Here is a 22,462-nt window from a genome sequence, read left to right on the forward strand (position 1 = left end):
CTGATATGCAGCCTACTTCCCTCCGTTCTAGCCCAAATTCGTAACAGTATACAAAATGTTAAAAGCTAAAATACACAACAGCAAGAATAAGAACTAGCCCTGGCTCTTCTGTCATTTTGTTGGTATCCTGCCAATTTATGGTAATTGCCTTTCTCTGCTGCTAAGGGCAAATGGTTACGTTTCCCCTAATGTTATATTTAAAGAATATAACCTTTCCTCCAATTTAAATTGGTGTTTTAAGTCTTCCTTGGTGTGGGTGTGACAGCAAAGCATTTTTACCCAGACTAACGGTCAGATTTACAGTTTTGAAGAAAGCAAGGGGGGAGGGGTAGAGGAGAGACAGAGCTGGTCCTTCATAAACTTTATAGCACTTAGTGTTTATATTTTGTGACTGTTTTTATGTTCAGTTTTAAAGGATTTCTACAGACCAATCCTATGAAATCTCCCACTGGAATGATGCAGGGATGTACATTAACACAGCCACACACAGAAAAATAAAACGGGATTAGACAGTGTAAAACTGTTCATCTCTAGTGTGAATTAGTTGCGGGGAAGAGCATGAGAGTAGAATAGTACAGTGACGAGGCCTAAGAACAACAAATGCAGAGTTCACAGTGAGCAGAGGAAAATATAAAGTAGATCTGGACTTGCTGGGGACTCAGTGCTTTGAAACAGTTCAGGTAGTGGAGATTTTCAGGCAATATATATGCTCAGTGGGCATCTGCACAGCCTACCTTATCTGGAGGTGAAATCTGGGGCCCTGGATTGCGCTGGCTGAGGGAACAACTGCCTTTCCTTTGCATCCATCCTGAGAGCAATTTGGCAGCAGGGCTAATATTTAATTGGTGTTTTAAAAATTTGGGTTAAATCCTATGGGGTGGTAGCCTGAAAAGGATTCTGGGTGCTTCTTTTCAGGGATACAAACAAATTGCTCTTTTAGATATTATAACCAGTGACATATATTTTGATTTCTTTAGCATTTTCTTCTTATTAGGTGATCCCTATTGTTCAGCTCAGGCCTCAGCAAAATAATGTAACATTTTGGGGAAAAGATGCAACCCAACAAGCCAGCACTGGAGGCTAAGATAGAGAAGATCTCCACAGCCACCATGTATTTCCCCTTTGTGCTCATGTAGGAAGGAACAAAGGATAACCAAACACTGCAAAAGACCAACATGCTGAAAGTGATGAACTTGGCTTCATTGAAACTGTCAGGTAATTTCCGGGCAAGGAAAGCCACAGTGAAACTGAACATAGCTAGGAAGCCCATGTAGCCCAAGACACAGTAAAAGAAAGTCACCGTCCCCTCATTGCACTCCAGTACAATTTCTTCAGCCACTGACTTCATGTCAGCATTAGGGAACGGAGGAGAGATCACCAGCCATGCAGTGCAGATGAGTGCTTGGATAAAGGAGCAGGAAAGGACAATAGAGTTTGCCAGTCCTTTCCCCACCCACTTCCTCATTCTGGAACCTGGTTTTGTGGCCATGAAAGCCAGAACCACAGTGATGGTTTTTGCCAGCACACAAGAAACAGCCACTGAGAAGATGATGCCAAAAGCAGTTTGTCGAAGGAGACATGTCACCTTGTCCGGATCTCCGATGAACAGTAATGAGGTAAGGAAGCAAAGCAAGAGGGAGATGAGCAGAGCGTAGGTGAGGTCCCGGTTGTTGGCTTTCACAATGGGAGTGTCCCTGTGCTTCGCAAATATTTCCAATACTAGTGCTGTAATGAAAGCAAAGAAAAGAGCAGAACAGGCCAAGCTGAGGCCCAGAGGTTCTTCAAAGGACAAGAAAGTTGCACGCTTGGGAATACATATAGTCTTATCTTTGTTTGGATACTTTGCAGCTTCACATTCATAGCAGTCATTCATGTCTGAGAAAGAAAAGCATGGTTCTTAATCTGAAAAATATGAGCAACATGCCACTACTTGTAAATACGTAATTAAGATGATTAAAAAAGCATACAAGGAGTTTTGAACAATGGAGATTGAAAATGATGGAACCATGCCCTTCTCGCCTATTGGATGTAAAACACTGATTGAGGCAAAATGCAAGGCACAGAGACACTTCCTGTTCTCTGGCTAGAAGCCAACTCAAATTAACCTGTCACAGATCTAGTTGCTCACATTTACTTACTCCTTTATTAAGGGGTGATTGTGTTATTCAGTCTTTGTAAATTTCTACATTAGATGACCTAATCAGTACCTTTCAACTGTTTTCTACATTTTCGTTTTTCAGACATTATGACACAATTCTCTGAAGTTTAAGGGCATCTAAATACATAGTTACCAAAAAGTAAATGCACATTCAAATATTACTTGTGTTATCTATCTAGCTATCATCTATCTATCATCTATCTATATCTATCTATCTATCTATCTATATCTATATCTATCTATCTATCTATCTATCTATCTATCTATCTATCTATCTATCTATCTATCTATCTATCTATCTATATCTATCATCTATCTATCATCTATCTATCTATATCTATCTATCTATATCTATCTATCTATCTATCTATCTATCTATCTATCTATCTATCTATCATCATTATCTATCTATCTATCTATCTATCTATCTATCTATCATCTATCTATCATCTATCTATCATCTATCATCTTTCTATCTAAAAATATTTTGAGAAAAAATGCAGGATTAAGTTTATAATAAATCAAATAAATTATGGGCTAAAATTTGTGAAAGTAACAAGGATTAGAAACAGATTCTGCCATCTCTAGCCAAAGTATCAAAACAGATTTCAAGGACTGCTGTAGAAGAAGACACCACAATTAGGGAGCAATACTCTGCCAAGATGATGGCGCAATAGAAGCCAAGCATACATTAAGCTGGCATAAAGTACACCAGATCCAAAATGCATTCTGAAGCAAGGATGCCACTGGTTGAGCTAGCTAAAGTCTGTAGGAGAGAAAACAAGCTTTTTAAAATAGGGTTACACCACCCTTTTCATTGACTTAATTTAGATGGGGTTTCCGGATCATGTGACCAAGCTGAATGGGCTTCATGTATCCTAAGTACACCCCCTCCCGTTCCACCCCTGTAATATTCCCCTTTCAATGCTTACACCAGTTTAAGAAGCATATCACTCAGCTCAGCCTGCATAAGGGAGGTAGAATCACATATTTCCAGCTGTTACAGAAACCACCTGGCTCATCTGAAAATCCAGTTTACACTATCCCCTTCAACCTCATTGATCTTGCTATAGGATTCTTTCTTATTAATAGCATTGAACATCCACCATCACAAATTATCCCCCACACACATACTTTCATTAGGTCCCTCTTCAGCTAGATTTCTCAATATTTTATAAACTGTAAAAAGGAACCTTGGTGAATGTATGACTTTCAATGCATGTTCTTGATTAGAGGCAACAAGCTATAAATATATGCAGTAAATTTCTTACCCTCTTTATCTGAAATCTTCCCTTCTGGACATGGGATGCAATTGTAGCAGCAAAATGCTTCCCCCTCCTTCACCTTCCTACAAAAACCATGGTGGCAGCTCTCACTACATACAGAGTCAGGCTGTGTCTATTACACAAATAAAATATATATATAATAAGTGGACTCAAAGAAAAACTAAAAGGAGAGGAGAAGCTCTTTCTTAAAACAGATTCACAGAAGAACAACAACATTCATTTCAGTAATTCATTTAAAAGATTGTTTCAGTTCCATTTGGACTCATTTTCTGACATTTCCCATTGAATTACTGAAATAAATGAACTTTTCCACAATTTTCCGAGTTTCACCTGTATACCTCTGAGGCTTACTTTGCATTAAGCAACACCACCACAACCCCTTAATGTCACTGTGGCAGAAAGAAGTGTTCATACCTAATCGGTATGAACTTTTCCACAATATTCTAATTTTCCGAGTTTCACCTGTACACTTGCTATTCTAAAATCTTGAATCATGGCCTGCATAATCTGCCTTCTTGAGTCTACAATGTGTCAAAACTTTATAAGATTTTTGTAAAAGGAGCCACAGTTTAGAAAGTGCTGAAAATTGGCATATGTACCCTTTTTTACTGAAATATTTATACCTGCAAGCCATAGGTCTGTTTTCTAATATTGGTGAAAATCACTGATGCCATTTATTCAGGCTTCTCAAGAATGAGACACTTTCATTGGCTGACAAAGGTCAGGGTGGTTGAAACATGACTAATGCTTTACTTTTTTAAATAATTTTTATTTATGAATTCTGAAAAAGGAACAATTCAACTACATGATAAAAAAAATGGGAGCTAGAAGCAACCTTTTATTGTTTATCTTAATAGAATTCTATTTTTAAAAATATCTTGCTAATTAAACAAAATATTCTGTTTCAACCGTCAGCCCATGTGGTTTGATCCAATGTGTTTTTGTGCAATCTGCATTATATAATCCTACATCCTTGCCTTGGGTCTTTTAGCAAAGCCACAATAGAGAGCCACTGCTCTATATCCAGTAAGTGATGGCAGTTAATGCTCCACTGAGCTATTCAACTGTGGGCTTAATATCTGTATCAAAGGGGGAGCATTCAGATGCCATGGAAAATGATTCTTAGTAACTGCGAGGGGGTTACCAAGGTACAGAAATGGGTAAGGACTTCCTTGATGATATTGTACAGAATATTTTAAACACCAAAGACCTTGCTTTGTTCTTTAGTTCTGTCTAGGAATATAACAACCAAAGGTTATAGGGATTAGGCTTCTGTTATGTGGCTTATGTAAAAGTTAATATCACAAGTATTTCAGGTACTATCTAGGTTGGCCCATTGGGTGCAAATTCAGATTGTATTGTTATATGCCACACCTGTCTTCAGAAGTGAGAAAATATGTGGTGGTTTACCCAGGGGTTTGTTTTCCTTTTAATGAAGGTTAGTGGAGACCACAGAGTCTTTAGTATATATGGCTTTATTTAAACTAGTTCAGCAAGCTTCCCTTTGTGTGTTCTCCCTTCACTGATGAAGGCTCCAAGGATCGGAAGGGAAACCTGGGTTTCATCCAGACTGATCATGCAAACACATAACAATATATTCAACATCATCAAAATCTTTTTAGAATTCACTTCTTCAAGGTGTGATTCAATATATTTATTTCAGTGTAACAGGAAATGAGTAAGGAGGCTGTGCTTTTAGCTTATAACATTAATTCAAAGCTTGTGCCAACTATAATCCAATTTTATAAAGACTGAAGAATGTACAATAAAATTATCTTTGTATGTTATGTTAAAGTGTTCGCATTAACAAATGGGTGATGTTTGCATCCTACCTGGTTAAACCAATGGTGCCATTTTATGGCTCCCTCATTGATGGTCAACGCTTGCTGTGGAGGAGCCAGGGAATCCACCCCTCCTACCTTCACTCTCTGAAAGGATTGGTTGGAGGAAACAATCCAATTGGTAATATCAAATCCAGCTAGTATCTCCCCATTCTGGTCCAAGGAAATCTTATCCCCAGCGCTGTTGTTAAATGAGATACCCCTCAGAAAATGATGGAGCTGCATAGAAAGAATAGACAAGGCTTCAATTCAGCAAGAGACAATCCTGATGTTCACTTTCATGTCAGGTTTCCAAATATACACTGTGGAGGAAAGCAGATTTCTTTTCCTCTTTCTATTTAAGATTTAAGCCAAGCTTTTCTCATGTTTGGAAGTTCATTTCAAATAACTAATTTTTAAGATCTCCAACAACAATTGCTCACACAGCCACAAAAACTTTATTAACAGAAAGTGGGTAATCTATAGACACTATATGCTATGCTATGCTATGCTATGCTATGTGATATATTATACCCTTGATACTCCAACTTTAGAGGTCAATGGGGAATCAGCCTCATACTGATCTAAGAGGTTGGTATGAATAGTTGAAGCAACAGGTTGAAGAAGGAATGGTGATAACAGCAAAGTATGGAAGATGGCTATGTCATGCTTGGATAGAATTCATTTTCTTTTGTTCTCTTTCATTATTTCTACTTTAAATTCAATTAGCTTAAAAGAAGAAATTTAAAAGATTTAAAATAATAAAAATTAGTGGTAAAATGAAAAGATTAAATAATGTAAAAACCCAGTAACTGGTCAGGTTTGCCTAAGGAAAAATGTTTGAAATAGGTGCCTAAATGAATACTGTGAAGGTGTCTGTCTAATGTCAATAGGCAGGGCAATCCAGTAGGCTGAATATGAACCTAGAAAAGCATGTGGAGAAGTTCCCATTTGTCACTATGTGCATTTCAAGAGAGATAAAGCAACTATATCATGGCCAAAGGGTAGTGAATTGAAGAATTACCTTTGGGGGCACCTGGGGAAGATTTCAAGACCATTGCTACACTCACATTGCTGACCCCTGCTGTGGTTCCATAGGAAAAGTGACTATTCCCAACTGTATAAAATCAAAGGCTTTTGAAACCCTTTCATCAATTGTTTTCAGCCCATTACCTGCCACAGTTGTTGTTTGTGAAACTTCATTCCTCCCCTGATCATTACTGGTCTGTGTTTGCCTCGGGATGTAGACATGGCATGTAAAGCATGGGCCACAGCATAGACAGCATTGTAGATGTTGTAGCTGTGGCTGGTCATGCTCATTTCAAAGAAAGGACCAGGAAGATTCTCCACCTTCTCTTGTCCTGTGCAAATATCTCCCCTCACTCTGCCAACCACTCGATTTGGAAATACACAGCCAAATGCCTGTTGCCAGAAGTCCAAAATGAAGCCATCTCCTTTTGGGCTGGAAGGATTTTTGCTCTCAACAAATTGATGAAATCCTGGTGGATCATTCGAGTGTGTTGTGAATGAGAGAACCCCATGGAGTATTTCTGTATCCCAAGTCCGTTGAAAGACAAAAGAATTGAGCTCCAACTGGGCTCTCATGATCCACACTTTACCTTTTGGTTTATTTGAACTTTGTTCCAGTTCTGATAAGTAAGGCAACCATCTAAAACGTGCCAGAGTATATGATGGTCCATAAACCAAAACTACATTGGCTTTGCTATCATTTATTTTGTCATGTATTTTTGCACCTATTTTCAACATTTCGTAAATTTCTGTAATATAAGTGAATTTGTGATTTCTTTCGATGAAGGCAAAACAGATGCCACTCTGGGAAAAAAGTGGAACCACAGTTTGCACAAATCTTTCTGCATTCTCATCATAGAAAGTAAAAATCCCAATCCATATCCACCTGAAATGCAGAAGCAAAGACAGAATCCCCTTATACTGGTGGTCTTCCTTGGGCACCATCTGGTAGAAGAAAAGGCCTGGGGTTTTATCATTCATCACTGGAGCAGGGCCATATATGAGCTAAACATAGTTGTGGTAGGAGGAGAAAGAGACAGAAGCAACAATAACTTTTAAATATTAGATTTATGTATTACTGGCAACATTGGAACAATTTCCAATTGGGCCTTCCATACCCTCACTATTTAGGCTGCCCATGCTATTTTTGTTTAACCAAGCAACACTCACCTGCCACTCAGCTGTTATCATATATCAGGCATTGGCTAGGCCCAAAGGGACATCTGAAGCAATAACTTAAGTGTTATCAATACTTTATTTGTTGCTTGGATCTGTCATTAGCATGGCTGACCTCATTATTTGAAATGTGCACATTTTATTATACAAATTTATCAGGATGTGCCTAGTTTCCATGACATGTCAGAATGATACATATCTCACCTGTGGAACCTTATAGATATCCAAGATTGTTGCCACTTGAAGAGAAGTTTGGGAGTCCAGTCCCCCAATGATGGCTATCATGTTTTTCTTTAAATCACAGATGTAGTTGGGGACAAATGTTTCCAATGTGGATATGAGTAACATTGTGGCATAAGAGGTCCATTTGGCATTGAAATAGCTGTCATAGATGCGGAAGCCTAAAGTGACATTGGGTAAGAGCTGAGGGTTTTCGTTGATCTCCTTCACTGCAAATTCCAAAGCCACGATGTGCTGGTAATTCTTAGGCACCACTCTAAAAAGAAAGTTTCATTTCCTTTCACAAGGCCATGTAACACTTTCTAAATTTATCACAACTCAGTTCTGCATCTTTCTCCTTAGTATTATTTATTACTGCCATTATGTAAGTTTTTTTGCATGTGAGGAAACTCTTGAACAGTTATCACTACAAGTGATCCTCCTCCTTGCCTACAATGGTAGAAAAGGGATGTTGGGGGAAATTCTATGGGAGGGATCACAGATTTTAAAATGTCCCTGATGTACATTTTTAATGCTGGCTTCATAATCTGTGTAGAAGTTCTTCCCTTATTTCCCTTATCTTGGGGCCCTGAGGCAAAATTGATGCAGTTATTTCCACAACAATATTACATATCTTTATATGCTATCTGAATGTTTAATTCAGTGGGGAAAGTGGAAACATTTTTAAAGAAAAACTAGTGGAGATCCTCCTGACCACATTTCTCCTACATCACATCTCTTTCGACCCAAACAGTTGTTTTGCCTCTAGGTCAAGGGTGGAGAACAGTGGCCCTCCAGATGTTGTTGTACTACTATGTCCATTATTATTGATGGAACTAATGGAGTGCAACAACCACTAAAGGCCACAGTTTAGCCACTCTTCTTCTAAAACTGATCGCACCATTGTCCAAAGAAGGAATCAAAATGCAGAAGAGAAATTATTCAGGTCTTACTGCAGCTCTTCCCACAATGTTGGTGGGGGTTTTTTGGTGAAGCCTATTGAAATAGAGAGGATGATGCTGTGAGAGGCTATGCCACCAATGATGAGGTCTCCTTCCCGATGATACTGATGAAGTGGAGTGTGTGGATCATGGATGTGGCATTTAACAATGGGAGATTTGCATATTGCATTAGGAAGTACAATCAACAAGAAGATCAATAATGTCATCATCCTAGGTACATTTTTTCCCTATGCACTAAGATAACCCTAATACTCTTACAGCTGTCTGACCTAGTTGTCTGCTTTTAGTCTGCTCATATTTCTGAAACCCAGAGTGTGAAAACAGGGTGGGGGTGGGGAATAGTGATGACACTGGTGGATCCTTGCTGGTTTCTGAATCCTAAGTCCAGCTGTGATAGCTGGAGGTAATATATTTTTATCAGGTTCTCCAACCTTATATCCTTCAGATATTTTGAACTATGTTTCACAGCATTCAAAGCAGGCTGCAGGTGTTGGGGTTGTGATCCAAAACAGTCCAAGGGCACCAGACTTTGAAAGATTCAATTATGGCACCTTTCACAGACTTTCTCATTAGCTTCAAAAGTGTACTGTGCAAATCCATCAGGTGGTTTGACAAGAGGGAACATTAATTATAGTTCTTTTCATAATTACTTGTGTCACTTGTGTGTCTTTCTTTACAGAAGTTTTTATTTCCTCTTTGCTGCATAATATTTTGAACAAGAAGGAAAAAATCATGGAAACACAACCCAACTGCGGGAGGAAATGAAAATGTTTGATCATAGCACTGGCCTCTTGAAATTCTGACCTGGAAAGAAGAAACCTATGGAGTGGGGGGCCTTATACTACTTACATTGCATTCAAAGTTCACAGAAAGAAGAGCAATCACATTAGTTGGTCAACTTGTCTTGCCAAGAGAGGGGAGAAAAGCACCAGCTTTTATGCTGGAGTAATGAAAATGAGGCATGGGTAATGTCTTCACCAACACATAAATAAATTTCTTTTCTCTTTTAAGAATGTTTTATTGAACAAGCAGAGTCTTAAAATACATGCAATACCAACGAACAAACATAGAAATTATTGAGAGTATACAAAGAACAAAAAGAAATCAAAAAGGAAAAAGAGGGGAAGAGGGGGAAAAAGGGGGAAGATAAAAGAAAGAGGAATAAAAGTGTGAACAGAGTAAAAAGCATAGTAATATCTCATATTTCAGTCATCAAAGAAAAGAAACTTCTGACTATACCCATTGTACTAATTTTCAAATAAACTATTATTTACACAGTTACACAATGTTGTTTTTCGTTAACTTAATTTAACTTTATCTAACATGTACATTGTATTTACTATTGCAGTACCCTTTGAGATATTCCTTAATTATTAACCAATCCTCATTTACTTCTTGTATTGTATTTCCTCTTACTGACCCGATTCTCCTTGCTAATTGTAAGTACTCTATCAGTTTGGCTTGCCATTCAATCTTTGGCAGGGTTCAATATTTCCTCTTGCTATTCTTGCATCTCCCTTTCTATTTCCCCTTTCATCACTTTTTTTCTTTTTTCCTTGACAAAATTTAAACAGTTGTGCCAGAAATATTTTATTATTTTCCCCTTTCCCTTTCTATTTGCTTTACAAATGGGAATATAATTTAAGGGCAGGCAGGTGAGAAATTCCTGGGACTTCAGGGGCTCAGCTAGGCTTTGTGTTTCCTTTTGAAGTGAGGCACAGCAGAGACTGTGGCATTTTTAGGCTATATGGTTTATTTACACATATATACAACCTGAGCCTATGATGGAGGAGTTCACAGCATTAGCACCCGTACAGGGTCTCGTTTTCCTCACAGCTGTAGCCTTGGATTCAACAATAAATCAAACATTTCTGTTTTAAAATAAAATAAAGGAAAGCTTGCTGCTTTCCAGGTCACATCACTGCAGACTCTCAACTCTAATGATGTCCTTCCACCCAAATGATGAAGGGACTCCAAACTTTTCCTCTCCCACATAGAGCCCCCTTTCCTTTGTTCTCTTAATGACCCATCACCCAGGCAATCACCTCAACACAGGAAGGTAGCCTATTTTTTAACACTTGTTGGGGTTAGGAGGATTTCACATGCAGCTTACTTCCCCTTGTCCAAGCCCAAATTCATAACACTATATAAAATGATTAATATAATATTATATTATATTATAATATAATATAATATAATATAATATAATATAATATGCCAAAATACACAACAGCAAGGACAAGAAATAGCAGAATATGAGCTGTTTATGTATGGTGAATGATTGTATACCATTAGTAAAAGTAACATTTGAAGGTAGCAGATCCCTATATAGAAATTTTATTTCATTAGATGTATTATAACTCAAATTCTCCAAGGGGGATCCTACTTCCATGAAAAAAGGTGTCAATGTGGAGTTCATTAAAGTCTCCTGACCTTCTGCATCAAACATTGAAAGATGTGCTCGACTCCTCTTTCCCTAACTCACTTGAGGATTCTCATTCTTCTTAGCTCAAAAGATCTGTCTCTCTTTCTCATTGATAACCTAGTGCTCTTTTCCTATCCATATTGTTCAGTTCGAGGGTCAACAATCTATTGTGCCTAAAGAGTTCTAAACCCAGAAATTCACAACACAGACAATTTCAAAAGGAAAGTTTTATTACAGTTGGGTGTGGGGGAAATGAGATTTCAGTCACTATGTTATAGTCAATGCAATGCAATACTTTCATGCGTGCATTTTAATTCTAATATTTTAATTCATTCACACTCCTTAATCTGAAGAGATAAGAGTTCCTTCAAAGTGCAAAAGAAAGTGACCTGGAACACAACGCCCACAGAATCGGAGCCTTGCTGTCACTCCCTCTCCCCTGTAAACATTTTATTTCACAGCCAAAAAAAGGAGATGTTGCATCTTCTTTCTCCACCAGCAACTGAGAGCAGAAGGGTTTAATCCTGCTTGGTGCCTCTATCAAATACACAAGTTTGAAAATCCAACAAGACAGAAGCATTTATCCAGCCTCTGACTACTGGCGGAGGAAGAGGGGGGCGGGGGGAGTGCACCACTATCGGCACCATGATCTTGGTGGGGTGTTATTGCAGCTGCTCCCCCATGCTGGGCACCATGCCCCTGTGGGTGGCATACCACACCCCAGAGACACATGCCATGCCCCCGGGACATGCGTTATGCCCCCCCGGGGGTGCCAACCACACCCCGCTAGCTGTCCCTGCCCCGGTGCTGGAACATGAAGCTCCGCCACTGCACTGAAGAAGAAACCTTCCCATTCTCCCCTCCTTCCTCATGCAATTCCCCAGCTTTATCTTTTGTTTCTCCACTTTTTATTTTTATTTGCGTTCGGAGCATATTGCGAAGAAGTTGAGATCATTATTGGAAAGAGGAATCCAGCCCAACCCAAAATGATTGGAATCTCAAATAACTACTTATTGAGTGTTTTGGCATATTTCTTTTATGTTGAATGAGCTGGTAATTTATTTGGTTCTTTCCCTTTCTTGAATGTGGTCATGGTAATTGTCTATCTCTGCTGCTAAGGACAAATTGTTATAAGAAGTTTTTCTTAATGTTATACTTAATAAATATAACCTTTTCCCCAACTTAAAGTGATGCCTTGAGTCTTCCTTGGTGTTGGAGTGATGGTGAAATATTTTTACCCAGATTATTGTCAGATTTACAGTTTTGAAGACAGCAAGGGGGGGGGGGAGAGCAGGTCCTTCATAAACCTTATAAAACTCAATGTTTATATTTTGTGACTGTTTTTATATGCAGTTTTTAAAGGATTTCCACAGACTTATCCTAAAAATCTTTACAGGGATGGGGCAGCTCCACTGGAATGGGGCAGGATTGTCATGAGTGATGCAGCATCCAAGGAAGCTGAATCACAGGTAGCTGAAGAAAGCAGGCAGAAAGAGACAGAGTTAACTGCCAGGCAGGACGGAATGAGGAGAGTGACAACTCCCCCACCCCTAGGAATGTGACCTGATAAGAATGGGCTGGAGAGTGAGTCAGAAACATGCTAGCACTCTCCCAATGTGAAGAGAGAAGGAAGCAGTGTAGCAGGCAGGGAAGAGACAAGGGGAAGTCCCTCAGATTGGGAGGGAGAGGCTGGAGGAGCCCCTCCCAGTCTGAGGGATTGACGAATAGCGGGGGCTGCAAGATAGGAAGCAATTTAGGAGGCGTCCAAAATAAAATCTCAGCTATTTTCGGAAGAAGAAGGATTCTTCAGAAGGGTCATTGTAGTTCATGATGGCAGCAGCTCTGTTAGAACTGCTCGGAGCAATCTGTTTGCTTTGGCAATAAAACTTTCTCTCAATAAACTGAGCTCGTGTGTTATCAAGAAACCCTGACAGAGATGCACATTAACAGAGCCACATGCAGAAAAATAAGACGGAATTAGACAGCATAAAATTGTTCATCTCTAGTGTGTAAAAGTTGTGGGGAAGAGCATCAGGGTACAATAGTACAGTGCTGAGGCCTAAGAACAACAAATGCCGAGTTCACGGTGAGCAGAGGAAAATATACAGTAGCTCTGGACTTGCTGAATATGGAGGACACAGTGTATTGAAAGAGTAGTGGAGATTTGCAGGTAATAGGCATCTGCATAGCCTACCTGATCTGTGGGTAAAATCTGGGGCTCTAGATTGGGCTGGCGAGGGAAACAACTGCCCTGTCCTGTATCCATCCTCAGAGCAATTTGGGGGCAGGGATAATATTTTATTGGTGTTTTTGAAAACCTGATTAATGTTGGGAGCAGGAAGGGAAAGGAGACACACCATCTCCTTCCCACTTTCCAATTGACAGCAGAGGAGGGTTAAATCCTGTGGGGTGGTAACCTAAAGAGGAATCTAGATGCTACTCTTCAGGGATACATACAAATGCTTGGACAAATTATTATAGCCTATGACACAGACCTTTGATTTCTTCAGCAATTTCTTCTTATTAGGTGCTCTCTATTGTTCAGCTCAGGCCTCAGCAAAATAATGTAACATTTTGGGGAAAAGATGCAACCCAACAACCCACCACTGGAGGCTAAGATAGAGAAGATCTCCACAGCCACCATGTATTTCCCCTTTGTGCTCATGTAGGAAGGAACAAAGGATAACCAAACACTGCAAAAGACCAACATGCTGAAAGTGATGAACTTGGCTTCGTTGAAACTGTCAGGTAATTTCCGGGCAAGGAAAGCCACAGTGAAACTGACCATAGCTAGGAAGCCCATGTAGCCCAAGACACAGTAAAAGAAGGTCACCGTCCCCTCATTGCACTCCAGTACAATTTCTTCAGCCACTGACTTCATGTCAAGATTAGGGAATGGAGGAGAGATCACCAGCCATACAGTGCAGATGAGTGCTTGGATAAGGGAGCAGGAAAGGACAATAGAGTTTGCCAGTCCCTTCCCCACCCACTTCCTCATCCTGGATCCTGGTTTTGTGGCCATGAAAGCCAGAACCACAGTGATGGTTTTTGCCAGCACACAAGAAACGGCCACTGAGAAGATGATGCCAAAAGCAGTTTGTCGGAGGAGACACGTCACCTTGCCAGGATATCCGATGAACAGTAATGAGGTAAGGAAGCAAAGCAAGAGGGAGATGAGCAGAGCGTAGGTGAGGTCCCGGTTGTTGGCTTTCACAACGGGAGTGTCCCTGTGTTTCACAAATATTTCCAGTACCAGTGCTGTAATGAAAGCAAAGGAAAGAGCAGAACAGGCTAAACTGAGGCCCAGAGGTTCTTCAAAGGACAAGAATGTTGTATGCTTAGGAATACATATAGTCTTATTTTTGCTTGGATAGTTTTCATCTTCGCATTCGTAGCAGTCATTCACGTCTGAGAAAGAAAAGCATGGTTCTTAATCTGAAAAATATGAGCAACATGCCACTGCTTGTAAATACATACTTAAAATGATTAAAAAAGGATACAAGGATTTCTGAACAATGGAAATTGAAAATGATGGAACCTTGTCCTTCTCACATATCGGATGTAAAATACTGATTGAGGGAAAATGCAGGGCCACAGAGACACTTCCTGTTCTCTGGCTAGAAGCCAACTCAGATTAACCTGTCACAGATCTAGTTGCTAACACTTACTTACTCCCTAATTAATGAGTACAGTGGTACCTCTGGTTGCGAACAGGATCTGTTCCGCAGGCCCGTTTGCAAGATGAAAAGAGCACAACCCGCAGCAGCGCGTCTGCACACCTGGGTCGGTATTCGCCATTTCTGCGCATGCACGTGATGTCATTTTGCGCTTCTGCGCATGTGTGAGTGGCGAATTTGGAAGTAACCGTGAACATAACATGAAGCAGATGTAACCAGAGGTACCACTGTATTTGTGTAATTCAGTCTTTGCAAATTTCAGCATTTGAAAACTTAACACCTTTCAATTAGTTCCTGGATTTAAGTATTTCACAATTCTCCAAACATTACGGCACAATTTTCTGAAGTATAAGGGCATAAAAATACATGTTTAAATATGTTACCAGAAAATAAACACAAATTCAAATATTTGTAAGAAAAAATATATATTCCTAAAGACATTTTGAGAGAAAATGCAGGAATAAGTATATAATTAAACAAATTAATTATGGGCAAAAATATGTGAAAGTAACAAAAACTAGAAACAGATTCAGCCATCTGTAGCCAAAGTGTCAAAACTGATTTCAAGGTCTGCTGTAGAGGAAGATATCACATTTAGGTAGCCATACTATGCCAAGATGATGACATAATGCAAGCCGGGCATAAATTATGACGGCATAAAGTACAGCAGATCTAAAATCCATTCTGAAGCAGGGATGCCACTGGTTGAGCAACTCAAAGGCTATCAGAGAGAAAACAAGCTTTTAAAATAGTGTTGGGGTTACACCACCCTTTTCATTAGCTTAATTTAGGTTGGGTTTCCAGGTATAGTGACCAAGCTGAATAGCCTTCATGCATTGTATTCTAACCCCACCCTGGTCTCAACCCTGATATAATGGCATATTTCCAGCTGCTACAGAAACCTCCAGGCTCATCTGAAAATCTACTTTATACTAATCCTGTTCAAGCTGGTGGATTCGTCCTTATAACAGCATTCAACATCCACAATCACTAATAATAATAATAATAATAATAATAATAATAATAATAATAATTTATTTATAGTTCTCCCATCTGGCTGGGTTCTGAGAATTGTAGTGTGAACCAGAGTTTCATCCAGATTGATCCTCCAAACTCATAACAATATATTCAGTATCATCAAAATCTATTTAGGATTCTCTTCTTCAATTTGTCATTTAACATATTCACTTTGAGTGTAACTGGAACCAATTACAAATTCTCTCTCTCTCTCTCTCTCTCTCTCTCTCTCTCTCTCTCTCTCTCACACACACACACACACACACACACTTTCATTATGTCCCTCTTCAGCAAGATTTCTCAATATTTCATGAACTGTCAAATGGAACGCTGGTGAATGCATGATTTCATATGCATGTTATCGATTAGAGGCAACAAGCTATAAATAAAGACAGTAAATTTCTTACCCTCTTTGTCTGAAATCTTCCCTTCTGGACATGGGATGCAATCGTAGCAGCAAAATGCTTCCCCTTCCTTCACCTTCCTGCAAAAACCAGGATGGCAGCTTTCAGTACATACAGACTTTGGTTGTGTCTAATACACAAATGAAAGAGATTTATAAAATAAGTGGACTGAAAGAAAAGCTAAAGGTGGCAATTAAGCTCCTCCTTAAATGGATTTGCAAAAGAACAGCATTCATTCATTTAATAGCTTGTTTCAATTCTATTTGGACTCATTTTCTGACGTTTCCCAGTGACTCAATGTGAAAACTCCAATAAATTGTTGTTGTTTTTTGCAGTTACTGTTGTGTTTAGTGATGATTTTAGTATCCTCTATAATCAGGGCTCTGACTCTGTATGCACACTTCTTTCTGCCAAAGTGACATTAAAGGGTTGTGGTGGTTTCCCTACCGCAAATTAAGCCTCAAAGTTATACACCTGCTATACTAAAACCTTGAAACATGGCATGCATGTGTCAAAACTTTATACCAATTTTGTAAAAGGAGCCACAGTTTAGAAAGTGCTGAAAATTGACACATGGACCCTTTTAAAACTGAAATATTTATGCCTGCAGTGCATAGGTCTTAACTAGCAAGTCAAGGTCATTACCTTGACAAAGGAACTAGTTCAACAAAATTCCCTGTTCTCCCCTCACTGATTCAGGACGCCAGAATTGTAATGTGAACCAGGGTTTCATCCATACTGATCCTCCAAACTCATAACAATATATTCAATATCAAAATCTATTTAGGATTTACTTCTTCAAGTTGTCAGTTAACATATTCACTTTGAGTGTAACTGGAACCAGAATAGAGACTGTGCATTTAGCTTATAATATGAATTAATAGGTTGTGCTATCTTTAATTCAATTTTATAAGGCTGAAGAATGTACAGTGAAATTATATCTGCATATATCTTTGTACCTTATGTTAAAGTCTTCAAATTCACAAATGGCTGATGGTTGCATCCTACCTGGTTAAACCAATGGTGCCATTTTATGGCTCCCTCATTGATGGTCAACGCTTGCTGTGGAGGAGCCAGGGAATCCACCCCTCCTACCTTCACTCTCTGAAAGGATTGGTTGGAGGAAACGATCCAATTGGTAATATCAAATCCAACTAGTATTTCCCCATTGTGGTCCAAGGAAATCTTATCCCCAGCACTGTTGTTAAATGAGATACCCCTCAGAAAATGATGCAGCTAGATAGAAAGAGAAAGTATAGAAAAGGCTTCAATTCAGCAAGAGAAAATCATGATGTTCACTTTCATGGCATGCTTGGAGGAAAGCAGTTTTATTTTCATCATATATATATATTCATCATATATATATATATGAGATTTAAGCCAAGAATTTATCACATTTGGAAGTTCATTTCAAATTACAGATTCTTAAGATCTCCCGCAGGAAATGCACACACAGCCATGAAAAACTGGGTGCTCTCTTCATTTTGTTGTCTAAAATATATCACTTTGCTCTCTATAGACTTTATATGCTATGCTATGCAATATATTATTCCTTTGATACTCCAACTTCAGAGGTAAATGGAAAATCAGTCCCATGCTCATCTAAGAGGTTGGTATGAATAGTTGAAGGAAACTTTAAAAATAATTAAAATTCGCATGAAATGAAAGGAGAATAAAATACGTCAACACCCATGTGACTGCGTAGGCTTTCCCAAACAATTAGGTTTTAAGCAGGTGTGTAAATGAATATAGTGATGGTGTCTGATGTCAATAGGAAGGGAAGTCCAGTAGGCTGAATTTGAACCTAGAAAAGCATGTGGAGATGTTCCCATTTGTCACTATGTGCATTTCAAGAGACATAAAGCAACTATCTCATGGCCAAAGGGCAGTGAATTGAGGAAGTGGCTTTGGGGGAAGCTGCGGAAGATTTCAAGAGCATTACTGCACCCAAATTGCTGACCCCTGCTGTGGTTGCATAGAAAAAGTGACTATCACCAAAGGGATAAAATGAAAAGCTTTTAATCCTCTTTGAGGAAGGGTGTGCAGCTCAGTACCTGCCACAGCGGTTTTTTGTGAAACTTCATTCTTCCCCTGAACATTACTGGTCTGTGTTTGCCTCGGGATGTAGACATGGCATGTAAAGCATGGGCCACAGCATAGACAGCATTGTAGATGTTGTAGCTGTGGCTGGTCATGCTCATTTCAAAGAAAGGACCAGGAAGATTCTCCAGCTTCTCTTGCCCAGTGCAAATATCCCCCTTCACACTGCCAACAAATCGATTTGGAAATACACAGCCAAATGCCTTTTGCCAGAAGTCCAAAATAAAGCCATCTCCTTTTGGACTGGAAGGGGTTTTGCTCTTGACAAACTGATGAAATTCTGGTGGATCATTCGAGTGAGTTGTGAAAGAGAGAACCCCATGGAGTATTTCAGTATCCCAAGTCCGTTGAAAGACGAAAGAGGTGAGCTCCACCTGGGCTGTCATGATCCACACTTTACCTTTTGGGGTATTTGAACTTTGTTCCAGTTCTGATAGGTATGGCAACCACCTAAAAAGTGCCAGAGCATATGATTCTCCATAAGCCAACACCACATTGGCTTTGCTATCATTTATTTTGTCATTTATTTTTGCCCCCAGTTTAAACATATTGTTAATTTCTGTGACATAAGTAAATTTGTGGCTTCTTTCTATGAAGGCAAAACAGATGCCATTCTCTGAAAAAAAAGGAACCACAGTTTGCACAAATCTTTCTGCATTCTCATCATAGAAAGTAAGGATTCCAATCCATATCCACCGGAAATGCAGAAGCAAAGAGAGGATCCCCTTATACTGGTGGGCTTCCTTGGGCGTCATCTGGTAGAAGAAAAGGCCTGGGGTTTTATCATTCATCACCGGAGCAGGGCCATATATGAGCTAAACATAGTTGTGAGAGTAGGAGAAAGAGACAGAGGCAACAATAACTTTTAGATATTCGATTTGTGTATTATAAGCATCACTGGGGCAATCTCCAATTGGGGATTCCATTCCTTTATTTTTGGTTGCACATGCTATTTTGTTAAGACAAACTACACTCAGATGCCAATCAGTTCTTATCATATATCAGGAAATGACAAGGCCAAAAGGGATATCTGAAGCAAAAACATATGCGCTACCTAGACTTTATTTCTTAGCTTGGATCTGTCATTAGCATGGCCCACATGATTATATGAAATCTCCACATTTATTTACCCAAATCTCTCCATTACATGTCAGAGTTATCTCTCTCTCACCTGTGGAACCTTATAGATATCCAAGATTGTTGCCACATGAAGAGAGGTTTGGGAGTCCAGTCCCCCAATGATGGCTATCAAGTTGTTCTTGATGTCACAGATGTAGTTGGGGACAAATGTTTCCAGTGTGGATATGAGCAACATTGTGGCATGTGAGGTCCATTTGGCATTGAAATAGCTGTCATAGATGCGGAAACCTAAAGTGACATTGGGTAAGAGCTGAGGGTTTTCATTGATCTCCTTCACTGCAAACTGTAAGGCCAGGTAGTTCTTAGGTACCACACTAAAAAGAGAGTTTCATTTTCTATCAGAAGGGCTTGTAACACTTTCTAAATTTATCACTGCTTAGTTCTACATCATCCTCATTAGTAGTATTTATTACTGTAATTATTTAAGGTTTTTTATTTTTGCAGGGGAGGAAGCTCTTAAACCAGAATCACTACAAGTGATCCTCTGCCTTGCCTACAATGGTAGAAAAGGAATGTAGGGGGCAAATTCTATGGGAGGGATCACAGATTTTTAAATGTCCCTGATGTACAGTTTTAATCCTGGCTTTATCATCTGTGTAGAAGTTCTGTCCTTATTTCTTTCTCTCGAGGCCCTGAAGTAAAAGTGATGCAGTTATTTCCACAATATTACATGTCTTCATATGATACCTGAATGTTTAATTTAGTGTGGAAAGTGGAAACAATTTCTAGTGGAGATCTTCCAGACCACATTTCTCCCACATCACATATATTTCGACCTAAATAGTAGTTCTGCCTCTAGGACAAGGGTGGAGAACTGTGCCCCTCCAGATGTTTCTGTCCAACAATGTCCATTATTATTAATGCAACTGATGGAGTCGAACAACCACTGCACACCTACAGTTTATCCACCCTTCCTCTAAAATTAATCTCTGCAGTATGCAAAGAAGGAATCAAAATGTAGAAGTGAAACTATCCAGTTCTTACTTTAGTTCTTCCAGCAATGTTGGCGGGGGTTTTTCGGTGAAGGCTATTGCAATGGAGACGATGATGCTGTGAGAGGCTATGCCACCAAGGATGAGGTCTCCTTCCTGGTGATACTGATGAAGTGGAGTGTATGGATCATGGATGTGGCATTTAACAATGGGAGGTTTGCATATTGCATGAGGAAGTAGAATCAGCAGCAAGACCAATAATGCCACCATCCTTGGTACAATTTTTCCCTATACACTAAGATGTCGCTACAACTATTACAGCTTTTGTGACTGAAGTAGTCTGACTTGATTGACCTTTTTGTCTGCTCATATGTCTGAAATCTATACTGTGAAAACTGATAAAAAAATAGTTATGATACTGATGGATCCTTGAAGGTTTCTGATTCCTAAGCCTAGCTGTGATTGCTGGAGGTAGTATATTTTTGTAAGGCTTCTTCAGATGTTTTGCACCACAAGTCACAACATTCAAACCTGGCTGCAGATGATGGGGTTGTAAACCAGAACAGTTCAAGGGCACCAGACCTTGAAAGGCTCAGTTATAATACCTTTCACAGTCTTTATCATTAGCTTGGATAGTGTACTTTGCAAGTCCATGAGGTGCTTTGACACAAGCGAACATTAATTATAGTTCTTTGTATAATTAAAAGGAAGATAGTCACTTGTGTGTTTTTCTGAACAGAAGTTTTCATTTCCTCTTAGCTGCATATGCTTTTGGCTTACAGTAGTAAACAAGATGGAAAAAATACTGAAAATACAACCCTTTGGTCTCAAGAGAGGGAGGAAATGAATATGCCTGATGATAGCACTGGAATCTTGAAAGTTCTGACCTGGAAAGTTATAATATTAGTACTGGAAGACACAAGATTTGCCCACCCTGGAAGAATGGCAGATGCAAGTGATTGACTACATGGAATTGGCAGAAATGACTGGCAGAATCCGAGACCGGGGAGAAGAGTCGGTGGAAGAGGACTGGAAGAAGTTCAAAGAATATCTTCAAAAACATTGTAAAATGTTTGAATGTTAAAATGATGTTGGATATAAAGATAATACGGCATCAGTGACATGGTTAAAAGAAATATGCAAAAATGATTTGAGAAAAGAGGGGTAAGACCAGAGTATTATTATGTCGAGACTAAACAAATGATATAAGGGATTAAGCTATAAAGAATATGTGATAATTGGTTTTAAAAGGTAAAGAAACCAAAGGCATAATAGGTAGAAATCTATAATAGGGTATAAGATTGGAAAGAGGGTAGGAAATTGCTGAATTGGATTGTGTAAAGGGGAACACAGAAAAGGGAGATGTGAGGAAGTCAGGAAAGAGGGTTTTAAAGATAATATGTAAAGAATAATTTTTTTCCTCTGTTTTTTGTCTTTTTTGTCATTTTTGGTTCGTGTTATTTTTTTATTGTCTTTTTCCCCAATTGTGATATTTGTTCTATTATGTAAAATCTTAATAAATATTTATTAAAAAATGAAAGTTATAATATTAATAAATGTTATAAATGTTACAATATTATACGACGTGAGCCTATGATGGAGGTGTTCACAGCATAAATGCCCTCAAAAGATCTAGTTTTTCTCATAGCTGTAGCCTTTGGATTCAAACAGAAATCAAACTTTTCTGTTTTAAAAGAAAAGAAAGCTTGCTGCTTTCTAGGTCACATCACTGCAAACTCTCAACTCTAAACCCAGGCTTTGTCCTTCCACCAAAATGATGAAGGGGCTCCAACCATTTCCTCTCCCACATAGAGCCCCCTTCCCTTTGTTCTCCTAATAGCCCATCACCCAAGCAATCACCTCAACACAGAGATGGAGCCTAGCTTATATTTTAACACTTGCTGAATCCAGGGATTAGAAGGATCTGACATGCAGCCTATTTCCCCCTGTTCCAGCCCAAATTCATAACCATATATAAAATACACAACAGCAAGAACAAAAATGGCGGAATATGAGCAGTTCAAGTATAATAAATGATTTTATATCATTAGAAAGAGTAATATTTGAAGTTAGCAGATCCCTGTATAGTAATTTTATTTCATTAGATGTATCATAAT

General features: G+C 39.0%; 2 protein-coding genes across 2 annotated transcripts; both read right to left on the reverse strand.

The window, feature by feature from the left end:
- Positions 1-973: 973 nt before the first annotated feature.
- LOC310830408 (vomeronasal type-2 receptor 26-like) lies at positions 974-20,615 on the reverse strand (the record flags this gene model as incomplete). Its single annotated transcript, XM_083710194.1, has 7 exons — positions 974-1,875; positions 3,430-3,556; positions 5,277-5,504; positions 6,438-6,857; positions 18,648-19,028; positions 19,445-19,727; positions 20,398-20,615. The coding sequence occupies 7 exons, from the start codon at positions 20,613-20,615 to the stop codon at positions 974-976; spliced, it is 2,559 nt and encodes an 852-aa protein (XP_083566320.1).
- On the reverse strand, positions 13,582-14,873 carry LOC310830782 (vomeronasal type-2 receptor 26-like; the record flags this gene model as incomplete). Its single annotated transcript, XM_083710622.1, has 2 exons — positions 13,582-14,483; positions 14,855-14,873. 2 exons carry the CDS (start codon positions 14,871-14,873, stop codon positions 13,582-13,584), a joined length of 921 nt encoding a protein of 306 aa, XP_083566748.1.
- Positions 20,616-22,462: the final 1,847 nt, after the last annotated feature.

Source organism: Podarcis gaigeae (genome assembly GCF_964106915.1).
Source record: "Podarcis gaigeae genome assembly, chromosome: 13".
In the NCBI taxonomy this organism is placed as follows: domain Eukaryota; kingdom Metazoa; phylum Chordata; class Lepidosauria; order Squamata; family Lacertidae; genus Podarcis; species Podarcis gaigeae.